Source organism: Microtus ochrogaster, linkage group LG8, assembly GCF_000317375.1.
Source record: "Microtus ochrogaster isolate Prairie Vole_2 linkage group LG8, MicOch1.0, whole genome shotgun sequence".
Taxonomy (NCBI): Eukaryota; Metazoa; Chordata; class Mammalia; order Rodentia; family Cricetidae; genus Microtus; species Microtus ochrogaster.
In genome coordinates this window covers 7738163-7754751 of record NC_022033.1, presented here as the reverse complement: position 1 = coordinate 7754751, position 16589 = coordinate 7738163, and the positions used below count along the sequence as shown (strand labels likewise).

Sequence of the window (16589 nt, the reverse complement as noted above, 5' to 3'; positions counted from 1 at the left end):
TTCTCCGCTCTCGGATCCACCCAGCACGTGAGGTAGCCTACCATCTGTTTTTCGTGCCCTGGATTGAGTCACTTCTGCCACCATGCCTCTGTGCTGTGATAAATAGACTCAGCGAGACTGTCACAATGACGAGAAACGCAAAGGGTACAGAGCGACATCAGAAAGTACCTGGTTAGGTGCGATGATTCTCTGAGTAGTGCTATCCAAGTCCTGGTAAATAAAAAAACAGCCTAAGCTGTCCATACTGAATAGTAGCACCCCACTATTCTATCCCCTCATCTGGGGGAGGGGGGATGTAGCTAGTGGGTAGAATGCTTGCCCAGCATATAGGAGCCCTGTGCTCAACTCCCAGCACCACCTAAGACTGGGCATGCTGGGAAAGCAAACGATAGAATATTTCTCTTGAGATTACTAAAGCGTTCACATTTGGTCATTTCCTTCATCAAGCACTCAGCATCCACTTTCTTTATATTAAGTGTCTACTATGTGCCCGGAATCCCGAAGGCACTAGGTTTAAAAGCATGCCTCAGAGACCTTTGCTTTCCGGAAGGAGTGAGATGCTCTGAAGAGAACACGCTGTCCTTTGTGGAGAAAGCAGTGCCTGCCATTGTGGAAACAGACCATGGCACGGCCAGGATGGGCTTGCAGCCGCCTGTCATGCACAGAGGAGCAGAGAAATGGTCTTTTATTGAAAGTCAGGCTTCCGGCTCCAATGCAGTGCCTGCCTGGAGTAGAGAAATGCGTGCTTTGAGTGGGTGAATGAACTGTGGCTCTCAGAGTGCAGAATCCATGCATAGAGCTGGGGTGGGGGAGGGAGCAGTGGGCAGAACACTGGGCCGGACAGCTCGCTTGGCCAGAGTGGTGATTATAGCTGGAGCAAGCAGTTCCAGCTGGTTCTTTGCTGCGACTCTGCACGCGTTCTCCCTCTCTCCATTTTCTCAACCCTTCTCGGAGTGAGGGGCTGATTTTTAAATCCCATTTTATGTATTTTACATAAACACATGCATGTAAAATTTAACTAATTGCAAAATTATGATTGTATGCACCCTCGGTCCTGCATTTTCTTTCTTCCTGTTATTTGTGTGGGTCTTGTTTTCCACACTCTTCCTTGATTAGAAACTTCTGAATCTTGTTAAGGAACACACATGTAGCCAGGCTTCATGGCACAGTATTGTAGCCCCAGCTTCTTGGGTGAGTGGGGCAAATGTGCTCTCAAGATTGCCTCAAACATGGAGAGCTGAGCCGGAGCTGCAGAGAGCTTGGGCTTCACGCTTTAATACGCTTTTCAGGGCTGAAAGCCCACAGGAAGACGCAGGATTCCTTCTGTGTGCACATCGTTGAGTAGGCGGCAGAGTGCCAGCTTGGGCACAGTTTCCTACTTGGTTAAATACAGTGATATGTGCCAGTGTTTGCCAGCATACTGACCGTCAATGTTCATGATGTTTTGTGTGCTTAGGGAATCAAGAGCAGGTTTGGGCATTTTCTCATTGCAAAGCTCTAGGTCCTTCCTGCTAATGCCCCTTAGCACCTGAGCCGGCAGAGGGAGGAGAGAGCACCGAAGAGTCGGTATGCTCGTCTCTGTGCCTCTCGCTATCTCTCCACTGACCCCTATTCTCAACCACCATGTGGTTGCCACACAAAGACCACAGGAAGATTGTTTAGCATTATCTGAGTCTCCTGGGTTCCAGAATTGCTTGCTATCGCTTAGACCAGCCGTTAACATCTGTATTTATTGAATGACCCTGCCTCTTCAGGGGGAAGAACCTGGAAGAAAGCAGTAAGGGAATTTATCTCAGTCCACAATGCCAGACCCAACTCTATGATATGCATTAGTGAGAGCCTATGGCATGCGTGAGTGAGACTCTGCTAGGGAACTGGAAGAGTATCAGAAATGCAGGTTGGTTGGCTATGATACAAGAGCACACATGTGGTTTCCAGTGCCTGTTAAAGAAAGCCCCTTGTGTAAGACTCTTGGTCTTATTTGAGGTTGGCCATTTGATCTGGATTCTGCAGAAGTAAACTGATATTTACGATCCAGTTCCAAACCCAGAGATAAGTGAGGCTCCCCTTCCAGATTAGGCTTGAGAATCTGTTTGGATTCCTTGAGAGCCAGGTTGTAGCAGCTTTTGAGCTTCTGGTTTTATTTGCTAGTGTCCAGTGGAGGAAAGTGGATGGCAGGGATGGAAATGGCATGGGTGGGGGGAGCTTGTCACACTGCCGTGCTATGTGGGATGCAAAGGCATCTTGTCCTCTGAAGCCCTTTCCTGGGAGCAGGGCCACCCACCTCACCTTCTTGTTCCTGGGAGAGAGACAGTCCCCATCAGGCCCTCAGTGTGTTATTCAGGGTTATCAAGTCCTTTCAGCCAGGGAACCGGATGGCGTACATGTGGGCAAGGGCAGGATTTATTCCAAGATACGTTCATTTCAGTTCAGACACGCGTAAAATATGCTTAATGCTAAAGAACGCACCCCTCCAGTTTATCTCCTTGCATCTCTCCCATGTTTAGTTAATCTCACACACCCCACTGGCCTTATGTTTCTTAATAAATTAATTCATCCCACAAATGTGAGACTGTCTGAGTACCTGCAGGGGATACACTCAAAGATTCTAAGACCCCCTGAGAGATGTCTGATGCCATTGCCAGGGTCTCTCTCTCTCTCTCTCTCTCTCTCTCTCTCTCTCTCTCTCTGCATATACACATATATATTTATATATATACACATATATGTATGTATATATACAATATGTATATGTACATGTGTGTATGGATAGATAGGTAGATGATAGATTGACAGATAGATAGATAGACAGACAGGTAGATGATAGATGATAGATAGATAGATAGATAGATAGATAGATAGATAGATAGATAGATAGATTGCCGTTATGAACACACATTTAGCATTTAGGAAGCACAGAGTATGGCTATATGGTATTTAAATTCATTCCGGTGACAAACTGTCACTTGTAGCCTAGGTAGTAATTTGCTACTCCTTACCTTCAGATTCATTTTCTGTAATTTCCTGAAGACTCACCTCTTTTCTTGTTGGTGATTATAGATTCGTCTATTACACAGTAACCTGAAGGTGAGCTCTTTAAGAACAAAAATGAAATCACCAACTCATTGCTTTTGTGATTTAGCGGCAACATTTAAAAGTAATTTTTGAGTCAGCCGAAAACCATTTTAATGTACTGATTAAAATGAAAGTTTAAACCCGTTTGAAAAATCGGTCAAATTGGAACAATCATCTCTATATTGACTCTCGGAATGAAAACGGGGGGGGGGGAGGGTGGAATCAGCAAGAAAAGAGGTGCTAGAAAGGAGAGCGGGTCATGTGAAAATCCAGTGTCTCATCTGCTAAGTAAAAATGGTTATACAACAGCAGCTAATTTACTGTGCTAGGTGTGGGCTATGGTGTAAGCACAGGACACAAGAGTGTTCAAAAGTGATAGGACAAGTCTGTGCTGAATAACATGCACCTGTCGTAACTGCATTTGTATCACATATGTGCTATGCACACACATTTTATTTTATTCTTAACCCTGTGTATGCATGTGTCTCTGCGTGGGGTATGCACAGGCACTTGCAGGTGACCAGGGAGGCCAGAAGAAAGTGTTGGATCCCCTGGAGCTGGAGTTACAGGCAATTGTTGGCTGTTCAACATGGGTGCTGGAAGTAGAACTTCATATGTATGTGAGTGTTGGACTGAATGTATGTTTATGTGCTGTGTATGCAGTGCCTGGAGAGGCCAGAAGAGGGCAGCATATCCCCTGTGTCTTGAGTCAGACAGTTATGAGTCGCCACGTGGGTGCTGGGAATTGAGCCCAGAACCTCTGGAAGAGCAACCAGAGCCATCTCCTTAGCTCTTATATACTCACCTTTTAAAAAAGAAAGGCAATCATAACCCAGCATGTTCACAGGCTTTATTTATCTCTTTTTGTTGTTTGCTTGCAGGTGATTTAAAATCTGTCTTAGATGTGTCCTTAAACACGACAGAAACAGAGCAACTGTGTGAAAGAGCACACTATATCGCAAGTCTTAGGAACAGGCCATGAGTATCACAAATATTGGAATGCTCTCCCTTTCTCCCTGCCAGGAAAAACAGTTTCCCATCCAAAGACTGAGTTGTCTCTGAGTGTATAAAGACTTTTTGGGGTAGGAATGGAATGTAAACATGCAGCAATGAATGTCTTAAGTTCACTTCCGTTTCTGCAGATTGTTCTCTAAGTACACCAAGAGCTTCGGAAACATTTTAGTCTATCTGCTCTATTCTGTTTATGTAGCCTGTGTCTGTCTGTTGCTGTGATTGAATCCTGATCAAAAGTAACTTGGGGGGGAAGAAAAGGTTGATTTGGCTTACAGGTTATAATCCATCACCGAGGGAAACTCGGAGCAGGGATCTGTAGGCAGGGGTTGAAGCAGCGGCCACGAAGGAGCAAGGTCTACTTGTGCACTCCTGGCTCATAGTCACCTACTTTTTCTTATACATTTCAGGCCACCTGCCTAGGGATTGGAACACCCACAGTAGGCTGGGCCCTGCTATGTCAATCGGCAATCCAAAAATTCTATACAGGCTAATTTGATGGAGGCAAATGCTCAGCTGAGGTTCCCTGTCCCTGGATGTGTCAGTTTGACAACAGAACTAACCAGAGCAGGGGGAGTGGAGTTAAAGGGAGAAATGGGAGAGAATCTCCTTGTGTCCTGGATAAGAAAAACGCATGGGAAAGAGACACCAATGGCCAGAACAGGGAGTGCCCAGAGATCTGTACAGCTAAGTACGGAAGAAGAAAAGGGGACATCTGAGAGTTGTTCTTCCCTCACTTCCTCCCACTCCCTCCCTCTTTTCCTCCCCTCTCCCTCCCTCCCTCCCTCCCTCTCTCAGACTATTGTCTCATCTTACTCAACTTTGCCATAGATTCTGTTTAAAATGTCTGGAAGCTTTGTTATGAACCCACATGCACACATCCACACATGATACAGACACGTACATGCACAGCACATGCATGCACACACCTATGTGCACGTAGTGGAGGCTGTAATCAGCATTGCATAAGCTTGGATGACGATGTATCTCAGTTGGCAGAGTACCTGTTGAACATGAAGAAAGCCACGGGCTTGATCTCAGCACCATATAAACCAGGTGTGGTAGGTAGCACGTGCCTGTAATCTCGGCACGTAGGAGGTAGAGGCAAGAGGACCAGGAGTTCAAGGTCATGCTTAACCACGTAGTGAGTTTGAGAGGCCACCGTGAGACTCTGTCTTAAACGAAGAAATGGAGGAAGCAAGGGATATAAGAAAGAAAGAATGAAGGAAAGAACAAAAAGAAGAAAAAGAATTACGTAAACTTTGGGGGTCTCTTGGTTGGAAAATGTGTACAGGTACGGATACGGCTCCTGACTCACTGGAGCCCTCATGCCCAACAGTATCCAGGTCTTATCCTTTCAGGACCAAGTTGAACCGATGGACAGTGATGATATTAATATTGTTTGCAATGCATTGGTCACTGCCAGAGTCCTGTTTGGGTTTCTTCTGGCTGCAACCAAAGGAAGTCAGTTAATATAATGAAGATGATTTCAGGGCCTTGAGTCAGAAGGAGTCGCCGAGGTGATGACACACATTTGCTTCTGTGTAGGCTCAGACCAAGGTTACAACATGACCCGTGTTCCCTTGGACTGACTGCAGCAGGCAAGGGTTCCGTCTGGCCTTGCTGTTCCATTGGAAATAGAGGTTTCTCTGTCCAGCCCCATTCTGCAGCCACTTTAAAATAATTACACAGAGGCTTAATATTAATTTCAGACTGTTTGGCTGATAACTCAGGCTTATTACTAACTAGCTCTCACAATTCATCCATATCAATCAATCTATGTATTGCTATGTGGCTAGAGCTTTTACTGGTCTGCTTGCATTTTGCTGGCTCGTGTCTCCTCGACTCTGCCCTTCTTTCTCCCTGTATCTCTATTTGGCTTCCCCACTATCTATATTCTGTCTGACTATAGGCTAGATCAGCTTTATCATCAACCAGTGAGAGCAGTGCATAGTCACAGCGTACAGGAGGATTATCCAACAGCATTTCAATTCACCAAATACAGCTATATTGCATAAGCAGGAGGATTGGGGAGCAGAGCAATATGGGGCAGGATTACAGCTAAGGCCCCTGCCGCCGTTAACCTCTGGGCTCAGATTCACAAAAGGCAAGGGGATCGAGTTCCTGTCAGTAAGATGGAAGGAAGAATCCAGAGTCCAAAAATGTTGGCGGGTTGTGGAGTGGGGAGGTCAGCTGTCATTACCTTCCAGGTTGTACGGGTGCTGAGTAGCCTGATCATTAGAACATTTTCTCTCTTAAGAGGCTGATAGGATTTTCTTAGTATGGGAGGAGATCTTGGGATACAGCCCCTTCTTGACTACAAGCATTGGGAGGATTCTTAATGGCTCCACTAAGGCATTATCACTAACCTTACATAACCTGACCAACAACCACTCAGGTCTCCAGAGAAGATGTGTCTAACCCAGGGCCTGTGGGCTGCATACAGTAAACACCTGTAAAACTTTATGAGATTGTATTTCTGCAGCTTCCTTTTCATGGAGGTAACTTGATTGTACTCTAGTCTGAACATTGCAGATGGCAAGGTCATGTCATGGTGTCAGATGGTGGGACAGTGTCGAGGCTCTTGGTGTCTTTGAGGCTGCTTGATGGGAGGCTAAGCACCAACCCACAGTCTTGTGCTTCCTTAGCAACTTGTATGGTAGGCACAGCTATTGGAGTTGTGACTTTGGTGGCAGCTTCCTTGAGACAGGAACATACCGTATCATCTCAGCATAGGTGCACACCCCTTAGAGCTAGCTAGTTAGTCACTTTATATTCAGAACTGCTATTGATTCCAGAACATTCCCCTGTCTCCTAAGGAAACCCCATGTCCTTTGTGCACCAGGCATATCTACTTCCCCCAGGGCCTCACCTCTCCTGAGAATTTCATATGCATGGAAATATAGAAATACGATGTGATGTATAATTGATTCTTTCATCAAATAAAATTATTTTGGGTTTACACATGTGATCATCTGCATTAGGTCTGCTTTTGTTTTTTTTATGACAGTCTCATAATTTAAAAGTTTATTTATTTTATTTTATTTTATTTTATTTTATTTTATTTTATTTTATTTTATTTTATGTGTATGGGTGCTTTCCCTGCCTATATATTCAAAAGGGCACCATATCCCACAGTACTGGAATTACAGATCGTTGTGAGCTGCCAGGTCCTCTACAAGAGCAGCCTGTGCTCTTAACCGCTGAGCCACCCATCCAGCCTCTACTGATATTTTTGTTGTTTTGTTTATGGTTTATTGACTGCATGGGACCTGAGACAAGAGATCTGGAAGAACAGGGAACTCTTCCTGGCAGCTTGGTACCTTTAGTACATTCAAAGCCCCATGGTTGCCTTGAGTAGTTCAGAGCACCGCCCAGCATCAGGGCTCTCTTCAGCTGGTTTAGAAAGAGCTCTTCATGCTTTCCTGTGGCATAAGGGATGCTGGGGTGTGGGAGTGCCACGTTGGTGCATGATTGACTTTGTGAAGTTTTGTCTCCCCTGCCCGGTGGGATCTTGTCCTAACTCTGTTGAATAGATGCGCCGAGCTGAAGTCGCCTTCTACCAGCCTGCCCTAAGTGACTGCATGCATGCTCATAGCACCCCACCTGAATGGCAAAATAAAAGAGAGCATGAGTGTGGTGTCCCCACCCCAGCCAGTGACAGCCCTTTTCATTTACCCTGAACCCAGTGCCTCATGAGTTCAGTGTTCAGGAACACTACCCTCTCGCTTGCTGGGATGCCTGGGATTTAGTTTTGAAAACTCTTCCTCGGTACATGCTTCATCCATTTGCACATCTGTTTCTTCTTTCGTCTATCACGCAGTCATTCAGCCCCCAAAGTCCCCAGCTGGGTGCTACAGACCCTAAAATTAAAGCTATTCTCCCTATTTCCCAGGAATCTGTGGTCTACGTTAGGCTTCAGACCACTTGAGGTGTGTTAGCGAAAGGGTGAAACAACCAGAGTGAGACCAGAACGCTGAGGGAGGTAGGATTGCCTAACCCTGTGGAGGGAAGAGGAGAGCTGGCATCTCTGAGCAGACCCAGGAGGGCACAGGGGCATCGCGGAGCCAAGAGATGGAGCGGACCCCCAGGCTTGCTTAAGAGCACATCTGATGGTGTCCAGTCGTGGGTGGAAGTGGCTGGACTGAGTGCTGTAGGCAGTGGGGAGGGCACAGGATACGAGTCTAAGCGAGCTGAGAATGCCCCCTCTAAGAAGCTGCTGTTTGCTTGGACACACTTGCCTCTTTGACTGGTTAATTTGGGAGCCTGGGCTGGTTCTTCCAACCTGGATACTTCATGATTTATTTATCCACTGTATATACACGGAAGGAGTGCCATTTCCTTCTGGCTGTTATTTTGTATAAGCAGCAGGAAGTGTGTGCTAGAAGAGACTGGATATAAGTGCATGGCTCAGGTAGGATATACAGCTCATTCCCTTTCTCACCGTGTCTCCCTTCCTGTGGGTCTCAGGTGCACTGGGTAAGGTGGAGAAAGATCCCTTGTAGTGCTGAGGCTGGGCAGCTTCGCACAGGACTTTTCTCTAAAGAAGGGAAGTCAGTTGTGACTGAGACAAAGCCCTTGATGACTACTTCAGACTATAGTGCTTGACAAATGGGGGATGAGCAAGGAACAGGGCTATCCTGGAGAGGAATGTGCCCACACCAGGCAATCTTGAGCATGTGGACCCCCATCCACTGGTGCCTGCCTTTGGAAATATTGCTCCTGTCATTATCATCTGGACCTCCTCATTCCAACTGTGTGGCTAGTGTCAAGCTGACACTCTAAAATCTCCCAGGAATTGGCCCTCTGGTCATGCCTACTGGAGTGTTCACTTTATTGTTTTGAGGTGGAGAGGTCTGCCCACTGTGGGCGACACCATTCCCTGGGCCAGGATCCTGGAAACTATAAAAAGGAGAACGTGAGCCAAGCCGCAGCAGCATTCATATACCTGCTTCCCCACTGTGAATTTGATGTGACCAGCCATGTCAAGTCCTGCCTCCTTGACTTCTCTACACTATTGGTGTATACCTTGCGTTATGAGCTAAAGTAAACACTTTCTTCCTTAAGCTGTGTATTTGTATCACGGTAACAAGAAAACTAAGACCTGACCTTTCCAAGCAATGTTTTTTTTTTTTCTGTGTTCTGTAGCCCCTTGTAAACCTGGTACAGCCTTCATGGACTGCCCAAGCTAGACCTCACTGTACAGCAACTCTGTCTGCACATGAGCATATGGTTCTGAGTGACCTTCCTCTAACCTGATGCTCCCATGCTTTTGTGGATGGATGTCTTCCGGGAATGCCATTGTCCCATCCTAGCAGAAATTCTCTTTGTTTTGCAATGCTGGAGGTGATTCTTACTTTTTAATGTGCAAGTATTAGAGAGATGGTCAAAAGCAGCCACATGATACAGGAGTATGGGAGTGTCTTATAAAGGAGAAGGCTCTAATTCTCTCCATCCACCCAAAGGCAACCCTGCACTACGGCTGCTAATTGATATCCCTGTCAATCATGCACATGGTTACTGACACCTGATGTGGGAGGTCCGCCTCCGTGAGCTACAGTGACTGGCAGAAGCATGGAGGAACAAGGGAGCCTTCCCCTCTCAAACAGTCTCCAAGTGACTTCCACAATCTTCTCCTCTTTAAAAGACCATTCAGCCGTTTTGCATTGTCCAGCACACAAACCCTTTCTTGTCATTTTTCTCCAAGGTCAGTTTTTTAAAAAAATGATTCTTTCCTAGAATTGGATATTCTTCTAAAGGGTCAATGGGGGAATAAGAAGCCAGGCTTTGTGCTGTTCTCTACAAAACATGATACCAGTGTCACTTTATTCTTGTCGTTAAATAAATAAGCTTTCTAAAAATACCACCAGATTGTGCTGGGCCGTCTAAATATATTTGCAATACTGTGGCAAATAATTTGAAATGACTGCTATTTCCCAAGGTTTTCTTTTATATTGAAATTTTTATTATATTAAATATAATCTTACGTTAGGCAATCAAATCACCAGGGTATCTTCTCCATTCATCTTTTCCTTTCTTCGTCTCTCAGTTTGCATGCAAATGAGGATGAATATCACCAGATGCCACTGGTCAACAGTTGAGTTTTCTTTCTCTGGGACTTCTGTTGAGGTCTGAAAAGGCCACAGAAGCTTCACCCAGGCTTAGTGCTCATCCTTCCCACCTTTTGATCTCAGAGTCCATTTTTAGGGAAAACTGCCCCCATGAAGCCCTATGCTTTCTAATGCCATGTGGGGACATATTTTGGTAACTATGCTGTTATGACAGGGACCAGAAATTCAATCCAGCAACGGTAAAGCAACATATATAAATTAAATTATCTTTGAGTGATTGCTTATCTTTTTTGCAAGTTAAGTCTCATCAGCTGCAATGAGTTTTGATCTCCTGGGTGTGAAACTTAATATAATTTGGTTTTATTGAATGTACCAACATTATGTTTGAAGTCACTTAGGCTGAAGGCATACATACAGAGAGTACCTTCATTTTTTAAAAAATGCAGATAACCATCATTCTCAGCAGCAGGCTGACAACATTGTTGTTACCACCATCATAATTCCATCACCATCATCTTCATGACTACCATCTTCATGACCACCATCATATGACCACCATCTTCGTGACCATCAATATTATGACCACCGTCATCATGACCACAATCTTCATGACTACCATCTTCATGATCACTATCGTATGACCACTGTCATCATGACCACCATCTTCATGACCACCATCATATGACCACCGTCTTCATGACCATCATCATTATGACCACCATCTTTGCAACCACCATCATTATGACCACCATTTTCATGACCAACATCTTTATGACCACCATCATTATGACCACTGTCTTCATGACTACCATCTTCATGACCACCATCATATGACCACTGTCTTCATGACCATCATCATTATGACCACTGCCATCATTATCACCATCATCACTGTCTCACTGTCATCACAGTCTTCACTGCCACTATTTATCACCATCATTGTCATTACTGTTGCCACCATCACCACCATCATCACTACCACTACCACTACCACCACCACCACCATCATCACTACCACCACCACTACCACTACCACCATCACCACCATCATCACTACCACTACCACCATCACCACCATCATCAACTCCATCACCACTACCACCATCATCACGACCATCATCATTATCACCATCCTCTCTGCCTCTTTCCCTATGCTTAGTTTTTCCTAGGCAAGGATGGTGTGTGAGGATGGCTTCACATCACGCACCTCTTCTTGTGCATGCTTTTCTCTGAAGTTTCCCTCCTGTGTGGCCAGTCCCCTGCTGTGGCAGAGCCAGAGCAGACTGGGTTTCTCTTAAGATCCTGGACTCTTGTGCTGTGCTGGCCTTTCTGCTTTCTCAGTACCTAGAACAGAAGACAGTTGAGCGAAGGAGCCTTGGAGAAGCAAATGGGTTGCTTTGTTTTCTTACACTGGCAATGGATCGTCCAACTCAAACCAGCTTGAGTCAAGAAACTGCCTAGGCTCAGGCGAGAGAGCAATCTGGGGTTGGCCTCTGGGACCCAGTGAGGCTTGTCTAGCCCTCGCTCTCTCTGCAGCTGTTCACCCTCACCTCCTTTGTTCCTCCAAGACAGCCTCTGCTTCTCTTTCTCCCTCCCTGAGAAGGTACCTTCTGCCAGCAGCTATTCCTTGCACACCTACTATGTGTTGGGAATTATTCTCCAGCCAGAGGATCAAGCAACTAAAATAATTGCCGCAAATCCTTAGCTCACCTCTATTGATTGGTCCATAAAAAATTTAATAGACTAAATTTTAAATTTTATTTTAAAAAATTTAAAAGCCAGGGGACTATGTCATTTTAGCTGCCTGGCTTGGGTGACCCACTAACCCCAGAATGGGTGAGAAGGTCACCTGCTGAGGACTAGAGGGGTTGAGCTGAGCAGGAGTGTGGCCCTTAAAGGGAAGTCGGTGTTGCCAACAGGATGGAGCGCGGAGCTGTGAAGCAGGCAAAGCCAGAGACTGCCCACTACCGTGAATGATCCTCCGTGTGTGGACAGCTGGTTCTGCCGCGTGTCTCCCTCACCCTTTCACTCAGGTTTCCTCTCTCTTCTCTTTGATCTCAGCTCCAGATGAAGATGAGTGAGCGGGCCGCCTCACTGAACACCGTGGTACCCCTGCCCCGCAGTGCCTACTGGCAGCACATCACGAGGCAGCATAGCACAGGGCAGCTGTACCACCTTCAAGGTAAGCGGGTGCATCACCTGCAGTCGGGTGGGGCGGGGAGTCGTGCCTGACTGCTCAGAGGAGGGGCTGGTTAAGCTGTTGTCTGTTATCATGTTACCTCCCAAGTTGAGGACCTCCTCCGAGGCCTAGGATGCTGGATGTTTCATCTTTCTGGATGTTTGATCCCCACAATTTGCATCTATTACGATGTTCTCAGGAATTTGTCTAAAATATTGATTCTTGGGCCCCTGGCCACAGCAGTCCTGGGACCTGAGGTACCAGAAAGTGGCTCAGCAACCCGTCTATTTAGGGACCCCCATGGAGATTTTGGCCAAGGGCTAGAGGCCAGAGCCTGGAAGCAGCCCTCTGGGATCAAGACTAATTAATGTTAGGGAATCGCTAGTACAATTTTCCAGGACTTTGCCCAGACATTCTAAAATGGAAGGGGGTGGGGACTCCTCCAGCCTATAGCTTGGACAAGACCCCAGGTGCTTCTCCTGAGCACTCTTGGTAGGGACCATTGCTCCAGGACCCTCGGGCAGGGCAGGGGAGCCAGGCTTCACTTAGATCCCACCCATTCCTCTCAAGAAAGAAATCCTGTTAAATAAGGCATTGGTCTGCTCACCAGAAGATCACGAGATCTCCCAGTTTAACACTGGACTTAAGACCTTTCTTATCCCTGAAATATGCCCTCTGACGTTTTACAGGGAGGAAATTAGCTTGCTCATCTCTGATTGACATATAAGCAGATTAAGAAACCTGTGTGGGGCATCCTTGCTGCAGGGCTTGGATGGTTATGTCAGCCCCTTCCCTGGAAAGGTCTCATGCTGGACTGATCCTCCGTTTCTGGATTCATCTCTGTTTCTGTGACAAATACCCTACCAAGAGAAATATGGGGGGGGGTCATTTTAGATGACAGTTCCAAGCTGTGGTCTACTTAGGGGAAGTAAAGGCAGGAACTCAAGCAGTTGGTCAGCATAGATTTACAGTCAAGAGCAGAGAGAAGACGCAGTGATCGCACCTTGAACTTCATTGTCTAATCATGTAGCTACGTTATTAGTATTGACTGTGCTTCTGGGAAGCACTCTGTCCAGAAGGGCAGGCTTGTCATAGCTGGTTCTGTCTATTGTCTTCTGTGTCTTACGTAGGGTCACCATCATTATTGAAAGGTGGAATGTGAGAAAACTTGGGAGTCTTCTTTCTTCCCGAGGCAGGGCCTCATGTAGCCCAGGCTAGTTTCAAACTCCTTGTGTCGTCACGAAGGACCTTGAACTTCTGATGCTTTTGGTTCCATAGCTTCATTTCTGAAATTGGGATAACCATGCCTGAGGGATGGAACCCAGGGTTTTGTGTATGACGGGCAAGCAGCCTGACAATTGAATCACTTCCCCAGCCCTGTCCAGTCTTCATGACTCCGTGTTGTCCATGCTGTGTTCACTACCTGGGACCTGAGTGCCTGGATGAACAGACGGGGGAGGGGCTGACTGCTCAAATCACCCACATCGATGGAGTTTAAACTAAAGTTTCCTGGCGTCTCTAGTGGTCAATCTGAGAATCACACAGACCTGGGAAGGATTTATCTAACTGGTTTGGGAAAAACAAGCCTCACTTTCTAAAATTTAGGCCTAGAATGCCGCCTGCTGGTAAGCGTGGGAATAGAGTTTTATTATCAGAGGCTCCGTCTGGGAGTGTTAGCTCTGACTTGTGTGCTACATTCATGGAGGTATACGCGGTTCATCTTCTCAGCTCCTCCCACACTTTAAACGCGTGAAGCCTCCTTTAACTACAATCTGAGAGAAAGCCATGAAAGAGAAGCAGTCCACAAAATTTTGCCGGCCCGCATATCCAGAGGAGCCTCTCTGCAATGCAACAGATAAAACCATTAATAATAATATTTCACAATGTAGACAGTGTCAGCAATTTCACAATATGAACACTGGCAGAGAGCTCACAATTGCACCCTGCAAAGACAGTTCTGGGGTCGGTCCAGCGAGGCACCTCAGCTGGTAAATACACCTGACCCCGAGTCCAAGGCATCCTGGGACCCACTCAATGGAAGAGAGTGCTCAGTCCCTCAGACCTCGGCGTGTGTGTAGTGACATTTGTACACACGACAAACACTCACGCGGAGTAAATAAATAAAATGTAAAACAAAGAAGTTACTGCCCGGGAGGCACCTAAGGCGCTTGGATTTTAAAGCAACCCCTAGGAAGCCGCTCTTTTCTTCTGCTACTAAGAAATCAGTTATGAGAAGGGTCAGTGATGCCTCCGAGCTCAACTGCTCAGCGAGGAGCCAGCGTTCTGGCTGCTTATCCACTACACACTCACTGACCACCCCAGCTGCCCAGCGAGGAGCTGGCGTTCTGGCTGCTTATCCACTACACACTCACTGATCCAGTGGCTGTTTATTGTAGCACATATATACTTTATGCTAGCGCCATGCTGGGTGGCAGGCGTGCCCGGGGCCCCTGCCCAGGCGTGTATCTCCTGCAGGTAGCTTGCCTTCGAATGAAGAGTCGTGAACGATAACTCAGTAGACACTGGCTTCAAAGCTGCCACACGTGAGTGTAACCGAGAGCGTGTTTACACTCTCTCTACAGAGTCTTCACACAACGTGAGGCATAGTTATTGGCTATGTGAGGGTCTTGTTTAGATCAGGAGCTGTTGGGGTCCACAGCATTTACCCCAAGATTTTAAATACAGAAGAGGCAGCCATACGGAGGGTTAGAGAGATAAAGCAAAGAACTTCTTCCTAGACAGATCAGCAAAGGCGAAGGTCCCGAGACAGAAATGAGCAGGTTTTGGGGGGCACATGAAGAGAGGGCTTGGATGATGGGAGCCAGTGGTCAAGATTTGCTGGCGCATGAGGAGTTGAGGCTGCTGAGCACAGCTGTGCTGGAATTGACTGCTATTTTAATTCTAATACCGCAGAGAAACAGGAGCTCTGAGAAGCAGCCTGAAGGTGTCACACCGAGCTGCAGGGTGTCTGACTGGAGCCTCTCTCCCGTGCCCCAGTTTTCTTTCTCTTATTCACATTTGCCATCTCCACCCTTCCCGTGTCAAAGCCTTTCGTTGCTCTGGGATTTTTCAGAATGCCCCGCCCCCACCAGAACTAATTGGGAGACAGAAAAACAATTTGGAGAAGGAGACACAGGGCGCTCCTCAGACAGTAAACCCGATTATGGCGTCGTGGGTGTGTCTCTGTTGGAATCTACCCTATAGCCTTATTTTCATTTTTCTGTCAGGGACCTCCATGGCTAAAGGTGATGAGAGTGGTCCATCCTCACCCTCATCCTCTCTGTTGTAAAGAATTGAGGATTGGGGACCCACAGCGGTCAATTCTTGCTGAGGATCCTGAGACTGTTAGTGGAGCAATGGGCAAGGGACCTGTGTTCTGAGCCCCTGGCAGTTTCATTACAGGATCCTTAGCAATGAGAAGAGACCTTGGCCCAGTGTGAGTCAGAGGCCCCCATGCAGAGATCAGAGTGCCCAGTGGGCCTGAGCCCAGCCTGTTCAGGTTCCTATCCATTTTCAGGAGGGTAGATTGTTGGAGCCGGGGCTAGGCTGGGGAATCTGTGTTGTTTTCTGCATACGCATGCTGGCATGCTGACCCTCCTACAGACACTGTGTGCAGCTAGGAGAGATGCCACAGACTAGCTCCTTCGTTCTGGGGAAAGATGACAAGCCAGACTTCCAGCTCATGTCTTCAGGATTGTGGGGTACCTGAAGTGAGTGAGGTGGGAGAAAATAGAAGGTGGGACCTTTGTCAAGGTCACATGTGGTAGGAAATTCATCTGAGAGCTGTCTGAGGCCACCCCCAGTCAGCCATGCTGTGGCGGGCCAGAGCATCCTGGGCTTGAGTGTGGACTCAGGGCCCGGTGCTATTTTTCCATCATCTCTCATGGGCTGCACATGCACAGAGGGGGTAGAAAGCTCTCCAGTTTATTTCCTGTCCCTAAGCCAAACCCACATTTCAAGCCCGTTTAGCCACTGGCTTTCTCCTGCCCCATGTGGTTAGCAATAGTCAGTTTTTCTGGAAGCTTCTGGAGTTTAAGGAGTTGCTTGGTAAGGGCCACACACTTGACTCAAGATGTGGATTTTCCCTGGGTACCATGTCCAGGCTGTCTGCTCCCTGCAGGAAATTAATACCAAATCATAGTAAAGACATGCCGGGATGGTTAGTCATAGAACCTCCTATGGATACTATGTTTGTGTGTATGTGTGACATTTGCAATGGTGTGTGTAGTGTGCCTGCGTGTATGTTTGTGTGT

The 16589-nt window shown here is 46.8% G+C and overlaps 1 protein-coding gene across 1 annotated transcript in view; it reads left to right on the top strand.

The window, feature by feature from the left end:
• Nucleotides 1-16589, top strand: part of Dok5 (docking protein 5) — a 147959-nt gene that overhangs the window by 127927 nt on the left and 3443 nt on the right. Inside the window, exon 7 of the mRNA XM_005362822.2 lies at nucleotides 12219-12339. Within this exon, the coding sequence (XP_005362879.1) occupies nucleotides 12219-12339 (121 nt within the window). The remainder of the gene's footprint in view (nucleotides 1-12218; nucleotides 12340-16589) is intronic.